Raw genomic sequence first — 12480 nt, 5'->3', positions numbered from 1 at the left:
CCCCACATACCTCCTAAACTAAGTCCACCCAACTCTTTCAACAGAACTACCATTTGCCTATTCTCCTTGGTCCCAAAACCTCAGTATCATTTTCAATTTTTTCCTCTATCTCAAAACCACAGATAACTGCCAAGTCCTTCAGATATATGTCTCACATCGATCCCTCCTTTCCCTTCCTATTAACCTCCAAGTTAGTTCTGACCCTTAATACCTTTCTAATTTGCCTCCTACTTTAATATCTGCCATTTTAATCACCTGTGATTCTTCTACATGTACCTATAATCTAATTCAGAGCCTCTTGACTGTGGCTATGCTGTAGAATCATCTGGGGTGCTTGTAAGATAAACAAAAGCCAAAGCCCCACCCAGGGCACAGGTTTTGTTTGTTGCTATTTTACTCATAAATGAAGTTGAGAACTGCTGCTAGCCAAACAGGAACTCAGTTTTCTCAAATATACACCTTACTTTCTTACATCAAATTTATTCAGCTAGTTTTGTCTGATTCCTTTCTAAATAAGGCACTTACTTCTCTGCTTGGACTAGTATTAGTATTCACTACTATTAGGCCGTTGTGCTTTCACAAATTTGTTAAATTTTATAACTTACAAATTAACCTGAAATTTTGGTTTAAACTCTTGTCTTGTTCCCCCAACCAACCTCTCCTTTCTTCCAATCTGTTACACAGGTACATATGTAGCGAGCAGTTTTTTAATAAAGTTTAGTTTGGCAACTAGATCGTGACTAAGTAAGGTAAGTAAGCTCTGTGAACCTGTTTCTCATCTCTAAAGAAGATGCAATAGATGACCTCCAAGTTTCTATCATTAGAAGTATGATTCTATGATTATTTTATCAAAACAAGCTCTTGGACTACTTGCTAGTGAATGATAGAAGCTTTAGTATGCTTTCCCAAATTGCCCAGTTCAAAACAGTCTCTAGGTTTTGCTGTTACTGGCATACCTAGTATTATTCAACTATCTGACTTTAACACCAATCTTTTTATCAGTACAAAATAGAACATTTAAATCTGCTTTTGAATCACTATAATTCTGATATAACTAGAATAATGCTAAGAGCCATCACGTAAGTTCTTAAATCTAGATGCCAGGTTACTGTTACCTTTACAAACTGATCAAGATCAATTTGTTCTATTATTACCATATAAACCTGGCCAGAGGAAGCACACAATCTCAGTTTTCAAATGAAGTTGTTAACTTTAATAATAACATATGAAAAATAATCATGGCAATGAAGTCATTTGCTACATATTCCTGATAGCTAGGTGTAAATAATATACGCAGAAAAACATTCCATTTCCTAAGTTATGATCAAATATATTAATTATGAAGGAAACACTTTCTGGTTAAAAGAAATGGTAAAGGCTAATGTGCAACATAAAGGTACCAGGCTTGCTGCTAAGAAATGAAGAAAACCCTGTATCTGAAGAGTCCTGGTTCTATGCTAGCTATCATGAACATTTAAGCCAGGCCTTTGTTTCTCTATTCTCAAGATGACGACATGAAGCTAAAAAAGCAATTACAAAATTGCCTGATAAACTCACCCAAGGAGATTTTGAAATTAAGAATATCAAGCTTCTCCCCTGGAGATACCTTCTGATAGAAGCTCTGAACTATGACACAGACTTCTGATTTTTAACTAGTGACCTATTTACTTTCATATATGGTTGAGAAAAATAAAGTATATTCTGATATCTATTTCTAGCTCTAGAATTCCTCTCCATATGGAATAATGCACATGGTAGGGGTTCAATACATGCAGCAAAATGGCTTGGTAATAATCTGAGGTAATATGAGAAGAATCAAAAACTTGTCAGTTAAATTCATGGCCATCTTATCTAGTGAGGGCAATAATGAAGAAAACAGTTCTCCAATTGTCAACTGGCCAAAGGGGGATTTAAAGTTTTGTCTTCAAGATGTTTAAAAAATGATACCAAACTCTCTTGCAATATATATACAGTCGGAGGTGGGGCAGAGTTTAAGACGAGAACTGTCTAGACATTCTTTCTTTCTTTCCATTTTTCAATGTTTAAAAATGGGATTATGCCTTTTTGCTAAAAAGTTATACATAAAACTACCATGAAGTACATCACTCAACAAAAAAAGGGAAGATTCAGGAAAAGGAGACAATTTCAAAAATTAAATCAATCTTCTGCAAATGAATCCTGAGTTTGATTTCAATTATTAACTTTAGGGTAAAAACATGATTAGTTTTTAACTTATTTCCTTTAACTTTAAAAACCACTGTTTTTAATTTTTTTTCTTAGTAATAACTGGAAAGTTCTATGATTTGTGTTTTGCAACTATATAATAATTATCATAGATTATAATTTAAGGATTCACCTCAAGCCTTCACAAAAAAGAAGTATATCTACTTTTTCATAGTCCATTGTTCTGCTGAATTACATTTTATTAAACTGTTGACAGGAAATTACTCAATTACAGAAATCCTCTATTGGTTTTATTCACAATTAAATTATCCAAATAAAACTTCTTTGAATGAAAAGAATAGCACTCAGAAAACATGCTGGAAAGGAACTACTTAAAAAATATTCATTCTGTCAGGCTTTGGCAGTTGAGGAAGAGGGACAAAATTGTGGAATAAAAGGGAAAGGTTAATCTATCTATGTGGTATTTTTAACTTGGCAGTATCAAATAAATGGCAGGGGTATCATAAGAAATGTCAGCTCTGCTAATGCTTTCAAAGCCTCAGCAGTTTAAAATGACCATCAGTATTCGGTTCAAACACATTGGACTCATGAGCACTGACGAAAACACATCCTAATATTTTTTTCTTCTAGGTTTAAAAATATCACAAAGGAGGAAGTTTTGAATCAAAATGTTATTCTTTGTCTCTGACAAGCATGTTAGAAGTCTGAACCCCTAACATATTGCTATTTCCAAATATGGGCCTGACATTATGCCAGAACCCTACAGCATACAGCATACAGAACCCTAGCAGCAGCAGACTGCCATCTTAATATTATAATTTTAATGTATTCCCCATATAGCCAGAAGTTAAAACTCCACAACATACCTTATTCTCATAAAAGTTATAAATTTCTTTCAATAAAAGCCACAGCTTCTTAGTCTGGTTAGTTTAACTACAGACAGCTCTTACACCAATTCCTGATTATACGAAGGGTCTAAATAACAGAAAAAGGTTACACAGTATTTTGAAGGAGTCTATTTATATGTTTCATTAAGGAGCCAAATCTCAATGAAATATTCAATATTCAGGGACCAGGGATATCACCACATAACTTGAATACAAGAGGAAACAAATTCACATTTTAAAATACCATAGATTATGAAATTTTAAAAATGTTCCTGCTTTCAGAGCATAGAGAAAATACTTGATTAAGCCAAATGTCACAATGCCGACTAATAGGTTGAGTGGCTTGGTGGAAATGCATTAAAAGTTTCTATCACTTATGTCTTATTTAATTAAAACAAAATCAAAGCCTATTTACAAGGGATAAATAGTCCAAAACTAGTAGTCAAATCATGTAAGAGACAACAACCAAAACAAAAAATCTGGATAAGAGTTTTGACAGCCTAAATCCTGGGTTCAAATTATGTCAACATCTTATTCTCAAATGCTGATTATTCAGGTTTGACACATCAGTTAGGCATTCAGAGGAGTTAGTGAAATTGAGTCTGAGGAGTCACGTGAACAAAATTTTATCAGACCCAAAGATTCTATGTCCTGACTTCAGCAGGCTAAAAACTAAAAGCATGTACTTTTTTAATACAAAGTTTCACACCCTCACATTTCTAATTCCAAGAGACATGACACAATGTTATTTGATCAGGGCACATTAAATACTTATTAAAGGAATGAAAAGGATTGGAATGTTTTTAAAACAGCTCTTTGATAATGTTAACTATCCCCTTGATGCACTCTTAAATTCTATAATGTTTTATTAAAGTGACAGTGCCAGAGACTGCTAGTATGGCTACAGAACTAATTTTTTAAGTTTTGCTGATGAAAATTAAATTCAGACTAATCCAAGAGTTAAGACAAACATTATTTAAAACATACAGGTATGTCCCATTCCAAGAAATTGATATACACAAAACCCCTTGCTTACAAAATAGCCAAAGGAGGGACGGAATTGTTAATATTAATCACAAAGAAACTTTTTTCACTTTGTAAAGTGATTCACTTGGGCATTTGTTGAAACAGAATTTGGAATACAAAATCTTGATTAATGAATTTTCCAGGAAACATCTACTTCAAGATTTGAGCTCACCTACATCTAGATTTGGTATATTAAGGGAAAGAAAGAAAATGGGTATGCATGCAGAAAGAGTCAAAGCAAATGACAAAATCACAACAGTACACGCTAATAAATGAAGAAATCAACAGACAGTTTCATTAATTAATATATTTTCTGCATTATAGTTAACATATGTACTTTCTTCGTGTCACCTTATTTTCCGTTACGTATTGATATTTTGTTATATTCAGACATGAGTACATTTCAACAGTCTTTTGCAATAAATATCATAAAATAATAGAGATTCGCATAATAAATATTCTTTACAATAAAAAAGTTTAACAGACTTTTGTCTTAAAAATAGTCAGAATTCAACTTTGTGATTTATACATAAAATATACAAAAAGCACCACAATTTGTGGTTAAGGCAATGAAACAGAAAAGATTAGAACTACCCAGCTGTTAACTAACCAAGTGGCCAAAAACCATTAAGGAGCCAAGATCACTTCAGGCAGCATAGTTCTGTGACATCTATAGATTGATCAGATATAAATATCAACTTCAGTTGTCCAAGTGCCCTCAATGACAAGAGTAATTTGGTGAAAAGCAAAGAGTACAGAAGGGAGGGAGTCGAGTCCTTCACAAATATGAAAGCTTGAATAAGGATGAGCAAGATACAACCAATATATCTCCAATGTGAAGACTTACATTGTAAAGCAGACCTAAAATTACACAGAAAAAAAAACAAAAAACCTGGCATCTCTAAAATAAGATAAGGCCAAAACTGAGGGGATAGAAGGTTGAGGAGAGAGGAGAGGGCAGTGGTTAAAGGAGAATTTTAACCTTGTAACAAAAACAGATCTCCCATGCTACTTAAGTGTCCAATGCTATGAAGATAGCCCTAATTGGAGACAGATTTAATATATAGCTTATTCAAGCAATTAAACGGCTGCTTCTTTAAACACCAATTTCCCTGTTCCCAGAGTACCCAATCAAATACAGCTCTAAATCACTGTAGTCTGGGTGTACATGTGTGGATATGTTCACGTGTACAACTTTGGAAAGTTGCTTGCAGAACAAAAAGGCTACACAAAAGCCCACTGGCTCTCAATACCCTCTCAAGTGGATGGCAGAGGCTCTTGTCATAAGGGGGAGCCAGACGCATTTCACAGTCCACTCTTACCGAAGACCATCCATTAGAGAAGAGTACAATCCATGAGCCAAACCTTGGAAAGAAGAGGAGAAAGGTGGGAAACGGGAAAACTGCAAAGAAAATAAAACCAGTATCTGACAGCATCTTTTTTAACAGCCACAGCTTGAAAGCAAGAGAAGTTCAGGAGGTCCAACCCACCTCCAAAAATCAGGATGGTTTACCCAGACCCCGGGAGGGGCAGCTCTCCAGCTTACAATAGACCGTGTTGGAGTTCTTACATCTGCACCCTGGGCGATGGATCCAGTCATAACACCCCTTGCACAGCTTCAGGCATCCCTTGGCAGGAGGATAACAAAGTAAGCAAGGCAAAAACAGAGACATGGCTCCCATACACAGGTACCTAGAGCAGCACTGTGACTGTGAACAGGAGCAAGGATTATCCGAGTAGGAATCCCCTTCATCGTCATTGGAACAGTGGTAGAAGATGCCCTTGACCAAGCACATGCAGGTTCCGTACTCCACCATGCTCTCGGCCGAGCAAAGGCACTGCCGGTTACAGGCCAGACAGGACGGCAGGGTCCTGGGAGCTGTGCATTCCCCACACTTGCACTTCCCACACTGTTCACAAATGAACTTGTGCTGCGTCAGGTCCTCTTTCAAGGAACCCTTTAAGTCATCCACAATCAGTTGCTTGGGCTGGGTCCGGATTGCCCTTTCAGACCTGTGACCAGGGATGGGTCTGGTTGGCGGGGACCTTCCTAACAGCCCCTGCTCAGAAGAGGCACTGCTGTTGCTCCCAGAACTGGCTGCGCTTCCAGTGCTGGTTGATCTGCTCAGTATGGGGCCTCTGGTGTTATTTGAGAGTCCTGCATGTCCCAGGTGGCTGGTAGGTCTATGCTCATAGTTGTTATTCACATTAATCGGTATGATTTCATGAGTCCTCTCATGCTTTTCTTGTCTTGGTGCGGTTCGAGGAGCAGGTCTTTTCACCACGGATGGCCCTTCTGTGTATTCATTGCTGCCTCTGATGGCCTTGATCTGGTCTAAGGACAAAATAGCAGCAGGCTGAATCTCTCTCTCATAGTCTAGCCTCTGACGGTTATCCAATGCAGGCTGCTGGATCACAACTAATGAACTGCCACTGCCATGCTGATTTTGGGGATCCATGTGTAGTGATCTTGATTTCTGGCAATCAGTGGAAACCTGGCATGCATCTGAAATCCTAAAAGGAAATCAAAGATGAAAAAAAAAAAAAAAAAAAAAACAGAGAAAATAAATGACTAGAAGCATTTGGGGGATGGGGGGGGAAGAGGTGAGAAATCCTGTCAAGTCACAAATTGCCTAAACCACCTGGTAATGATCTCCCTCATCAGCGGATTACAATGATGCTGGGGTCCTGGCCAGAGTCCAATTCTGAGAGAGGCTTAGGACCACATCATAGAAGAAGAATGTAAGCAAGAGACCCCATGCTATAAGAACTGGAAGTTTTTTCAACTTTTAAAAAGCAGAATCGAGAAGTAATGTCTTCCTGTTTGTGAATCTAACAAACAAAATGGAGTACGCCCTTGTGGGGAACACTGAGTATAAGCACTAATAAACAGCTCTCATCTAAAGAAACTCTGGGTATTTTCCATAAAAGAAAATATCCATTAAAAAAAAAAAAACAACTAAGAATAGCTATGGTGCTGTTGTCTTTAGTTATCTGTTTGCTGTTATAAGCATTAGATTAGTGTTCAGGAAATTAGTCAAGGTATACTTCATGCATTAAAAAAAAAAAAAGACACTCCAAACTGAAATGGAATCTCCAATTAAGAGGTCATCTTCAGTAGAAACCAGAATTTTAAACCTAGCTCGCGCTATTAGTCTACAAGATGTAAAAGTGAATGCAGACGAACACAACAGTTCTTGGTGTTTTATAGCCTCTAAAGCACACACACAAAACTCAATGTACAGTTCTGTGAATGTTAAGACCATTCACATTTGATTTTTTTTTAAGTTTAAATAAGGATCACTCACATAACAAGATAACTTTCACATACAAATAAGTGTCTGGCCTTTAAAGTAGCATGGGGAAATCCTGGCCATTTTAATTATCTGTATTTCCTCCAATTTAAAAATCTGTATTTACATGCCAGATCTTGATTTTCAAAAGCACTGCCAACTCTGAATCAATGTACTTCTTGTAATAAAGTATAGCAATATCCAGGTAAAAATCTGTTTCAATACCAATGATAAATTACTTCTAATTTATAATGTATTCTTCATAAAACCATCTATTAAACATAAAAACGTTTTTGTTCTCATAAATGGTAAACCAGAATATTTTTCACACAAATTCCTCCCACAATCTACAGATCTGATCCAGTTCAAGAATGCACAGGAAAAAATGCCTATTCTCCACTACCATGAGCCAAATCTCATCAGCTTCAGGAATAAGGCAGAAAGAAGTCCATTTCCTCTATTAACTTCACTGAATGGCCCTGTACAGTCTTACATGTTAACTTCTTGGCGTTACCCCTGCTCATTCTCCCAACTCGGAGCCTCAAGTTTCTAGTTTCTTCTACCTTCTCTGTACCCGAGGAACACGGTCACAACCTGCTGGGTTTAGTCCTGGAGTCCTTAAGGACTGTTAAAAAGATTGCATCGTTACACTGCAGTATCATTCCTCCTCTCAAAGCACTTCCTAACCCAGCGCTTCTAAAGCAAAGAGTATCTACAAGTAGTAAGTCAGACTCCACACGAAAGAAAAAAACGTGGATCTGAAGAGAGTAGAAAAAGCACAAGGCACGACTTTAATCTGAGTCTTAAATGCTAGCTGTAACAAAGTTCCTGTTGGCCGGTAAAAGAGGCCACCAGATAAAAAGAAAAAGCAAAGAATGTCAGCCACCTCGGATCTGAAGCACAGCCCCTTTTCCAGCAGTGACAGCCCTGGATCTAGCCCCAAACACGCTCACACGCTCTCGGCAGACTCTTCTCCCCCAAGAAAGTCCCGAATCGAAGTCGAGTACCTTTTCGGACAATCCCATCACATTCTAAGGATCACCGTGGATTTCCAAAGCCTTTTGGCGTATGCCACCAAGGATGCTTACAAATCAGGAAAAGCCTTCGGAGCGAATGCGGGCGCCAAAAAGCAAGCCCAAGGCAGGGAGGGTTATAAATAAATATCTGTCTACACTTTAAAGGAGAAGCCGGATTCCTAAAGAGCCGGGGCGCAGCGAGCCGGGGGCCGGGGCGGCGGAGCGGTGTCGCCACATCGCCGGTTCCCGCGGTGGAGCTGCGCCCTCTGCAATCCGCGCTGAGACGAGCGGAGAATAAATAGTTGACGGAGAGGAAGGAAAAGGAAAAAGTTATGAATGAAAACAAGTTTTCTCTCTCGCTCCCTCTCTCTCCCCTCTCTCTCCGGCAGGCGGAGGGGAGGAGGCTGAGGTTACCATTACCTCAGGAGGGCGGACCTCCGCACTTTTAAAGTGGCAGTGCCCTCTCCCGCCCCCGCCGCGCCGCCGCGCTCACAAGAATAAAGTGGCAGCTCGCGCGGGTGCGCGCCGACCCGGCCCAGGGGGTCCCCGGCGACCAGGGGGTCCGCTCTGGCACTCGCGCGCGAACACGCCGTTCGGGAGGCCCCCGTCCGAGGGATCCTCGGATCCGGAAAGCCCGCCGCGGGCACCCGCCGAGCAGCTCCGCGGTCCTCCTCCCGGGGACCCTCCCCCCCGCCCCAAGCCTCCCCGAATGCATCTTTCGCGTGGAGGGGTTTCCCCGAGAGGACACCCCGGGTCCCCGCGCCGCCGCTGCAGGCGACTGAGGACCGGGGACCGCGCCTCGCCGTCCCGCGCGGAGGCGAAAGGTCGCTCTCCGGGTTGCCCAGCTCTGAGCGCCCTGCGGGCGGGCCGGGCCGCGAGAGGGGGTGGCCCCACGCTCCCTGCCCCTCACGCGGTCCGGGCCCCCAAGCCGCTCCCCGGGGCCCGCACCTGCCGCCCGGCCCGCCCCGCCCGTGCACCTCCCGCCCCCGCGGCCCGAGGACGGCCGCCCCACACTCACCTAGGCCGAAGCGGGGGCGGGCGGCCAAGCAGTGCAACCCGGCCTGGGTCCCGGTGCGGGCGACTGCGTGCCCTCGCCGCATCAACCGCGGTGGGGAGGACGGAGAGGCATGGCCCGAGCTGCGGCTGGTCGGCCCGCGGCCTCTGCCGCTGGGCAGGAGCGCTCCCCGCGGCCCCCTTCCGGCTGCGGGGGACAATCCTCTGGAGACTCGGCGCGGCCAGCCACAGACCTCTCACAGCTCGCGTGCGCCGCGCAGCTCAGTAACATCCACCTCCGGGGCTCTTCTCCTGTAGCCCCCTTCCAAGAGCCAGGGGGGGAAAAAAAAAAATCCCTTCAGGAGGGCTCTCCGGGTCTCTCCGGAAAGCGAGCTGCGGAGCGGCGGGGAGAGGAGCGCGTGACTGGCCGGCCGACCCGCCGCTGTGCTCGGACCAGAGTTCTCCTCAGGGTCCAGTCGCTCCTCGCGGGAAAGGCGGGAGTGGCGGCCTCCTGACGCGTGAAAATCCACGTCACGGACGTTTGAGGCTCCGCGGCGCCCGGGACGGGGCTCGAACCGGCGTCCGCGGACGAGTCACGGAGCCGCGCAGAGAGTACACGCCTGAGAGGCCCGACCGCCGCTCCCCGCGGGTGGGGGGTGGGTGGGATTTTGGTTTTTACCCGCTGTTTTAGGGGCGGTGGTGAAGGGAGCGAGGTTTGGGGGTTCTCCTCCGGGGAGAAGGCGGGGCGTCGTCCCTCGGCCCCCGCGCAGGTCCAGGCACTTTCCCGATCCCGCACGCCGGGCAAGTGGGGGCACGGCGTCTCTGGGAACTCCGGTCCTGGCAGTCAGCCTCTCCCGGGTAGCGATCACTCCCAGTCCTCCGACCCTCCTGTTCCGCGGCCGAAACGCCTGCTACAAACGATTAGAGATAAGAACACGTTAATTTCCCTTTCTTTCCAGGCACTTCGACTGGCCGCGCGCTCCGCCGCCCGGGCGAAGAGTGGAGCGGAGCGGGCCGCTCGCCAGCTCGCCCGCCGCCCGCACCCATGTGCTGGCTGTTGCTGCTCCCTGTGATTGACAGGCGGGCGCACAGTCGGCGTGTCAGCAGCGAACCAAAGTAACATGCAGTCTTGCACGTTTTTGCCGAAGTGCTTTTGCCCCCTTGGAATGCCTAAGAGTTCAAACAACGTTCAAGCGACGCCTCTGCGCATTGGAAATCAATACACAGAGACGGGAAATTCAGGTTTTAAACAATTGCTTCTCGGGATTCGGTCGCCAACAATGCCTAAACAAACATGCATTTGGTCCACACACCGAATGCCAGCCCCTCTTTGGCCAAAAAAAAAAAAAAAAAAACCCACCCAGTTTTTCACACAGCCGACTGTTTCAGACTTGAAACTTGTTACTGTTCGGCTGGGGGGTTGGGGGGTGGTTGTGGGGGTGGGGAGGAAAAGGACCCTGCTTTTTCTTTTAGTGGTAGCATTTACTTTAAGAGCATTCGTTTTAGCAGTGGGAATCCTACTGGTAATTTGAAATGCAACCAGTAATCTTAGATCTAAAGCGAGTTCAAAGAAATAATCAGTTCCTTGCAAAAGCCAACATTTCTCACCTGATCTTTCCTTAAAATGTCTACGGAAGGAAAGGAAGGAAACAGTTCTTACCTAAAGCAAAGATTGGAAATTGCTTTTCAGGCACATTTACAGCAACTGTAGCTGTTCCTTTTCCAGGGCTGGGAGTTGTGTCTGCGGCTATCACTCTGCAAACCACTGCGTGCCTTACAGAGCAGTCCCACTCCGGCTCCGCAGAATTTCAGCTCTTCGCCTCCACCTCCACCTCCACTCCAGGACACGCCTCCAGTGATATCATGTGTCAATCATACGGGCTGCCTGAAAACCTGGAGCAGGATTTCCCGAACAGTCGTTTCCTCTTTCCTTTATGAGTACCCACTTGGATGTGTTGCCCTGTACACTCCCCTAAAAAACATCCTCTGAAAATGTGGATTGCCTGAAAAAATCCTGCAAATGCCTTTTGTCATAAAAGAATACCTTGAAATTTAGTTAGCAGTCTTCAGTTATCAAATCTCAGCAAAAGGATTGGTGAACTCTACCCTTAAAAGTGGAATTACAAAACAACTTTGAAGACTAAAAGATTAAAAAGTTGTATATCAAGCCCTCACTACTGATCAGTTAGTGAGAAATGTATATTGATATAAAAAAGATGATGATATGCCACTACAGATCCAATTTAAAGCAAAGTTCAGAATATGTGAAATCTAAAACGTGGCGCGCTTTACTGAAAATGTATGTAACAATATGTGATAAAGGTATGATTTCCTGCTGTAGATTTTATAATAATTGCTCTATCTTGATTTGTGATGTAATTTCCCCAAAATCAAAATTGTAAAAGTCCCAGACTCCCTTCAATTTTGTAAGATATTTATATAACTTTGAAAAAATAAGTTTATTTTTAAAAATCAGCTAAATAGAAATCAATTAAAATAGAAATAATTTCCTAAGAGGTTTTATAATTCTTAAGTATATATGATGTGTCACTGTAAAAAAAAAAAGCGTTTTAATCAGTAGGAAAAATGCTTTTTGTTTCCTTACAGACTATTGGATTTTAGACATTTATTATCAAAATCATGTACTTCATGCTGCTGTGAGGGTAACAATATGTGAAATTTGAGTTTCCACAGAGATTCTTAAAAGATACCTAAAACCCAGAAACATATAGTAAGTGGAAAGGGAAATATTTTTTGCAGGTCCTACATATAAGAAGTAGCTTAAAGTCTTTGACAAAATAAAGCAAACAAAACTTCAGTAAAAAATCATATAAATTTGAGTATGGACATTTCAATAATTTTTAAATATTCTTCTTTACAATAGTAAGTAATTCTTTTGAAACTTTTTTTTTCCTCTATTCGAGATTTTCTAATATTTGAGTTCTTTAAAATAATTAAAATTCTATTTGGAATGACCCACTAGGGCACTGCTAAAACCATCAACAAGAAAGCATCACTAGAAAATAACACAGAACAAGAATTAAACCAAGAAACTGCCTATTCACTCTTAATAATATAAAT

General features: G+C 42.4%; 1 protein-coding gene across 3 annotated transcripts; it reads right to left on the bottom strand.

Moving 5' to 3' along the window:
* Nucleotides 1-4389: 4389 nt before the first annotated feature.
* Nucleotides 4390-11197, bottom strand: SPRY1 (sprouty RTK signaling antagonist 1). Of its 3 annotated transcripts, XM_043902371.1 has the most exons (4): nt 11060-11197; nt 10079-10310; nt 9425-9721; nt 4390-6611 (listed from the first exon to the last, which is right to left on the bottom strand). In XM_043902371.1, exon 4 carries the CDS (start codon nt 6554-6556, stop codon nt 5597-5599), a length of 960 nt encoding a protein of 319 aa, XP_043758306.1. In that variant the 5' UTR covers nt 6557-6611; nt 9425-9721; nt 10079-10310; nt 11060-11197; the 3' UTR covers nt 4390-5596. The 3 variants fall into 3 exon arrangements, with proteins under 3 accessions (XP_043758306.1, XP_043758307.1, XP_043758308.1); XM_043902372.1 differs by having other exon boundaries at nt 9425-10307; nt 11060-11190; XM_043902373.1 differs by lacking the exons at nt 9425-9721; nt 10079-10310; nt 11060-11197 and adding an exon at nt 8398-8859.
* Between the last annotated feature and the right edge of the window lie 1283 nt (nt 11198-12480).

This window comes from Cervus elaphus, chromosome 5, assembly GCF_910594005.1.
Source record: "Cervus elaphus chromosome 5, mCerEla1.1, whole genome shotgun sequence".
Classification (NCBI taxonomy): domain Eukaryota; kingdom Metazoa; phylum Chordata; class Mammalia; order Artiodactyla; family Cervidae; genus Cervus; species Cervus elaphus.
The sequence above is the reverse complement of the archived record's forward strand: the minus strand, read 5'-3'. Positions and strand labels throughout refer to the sequence as shown.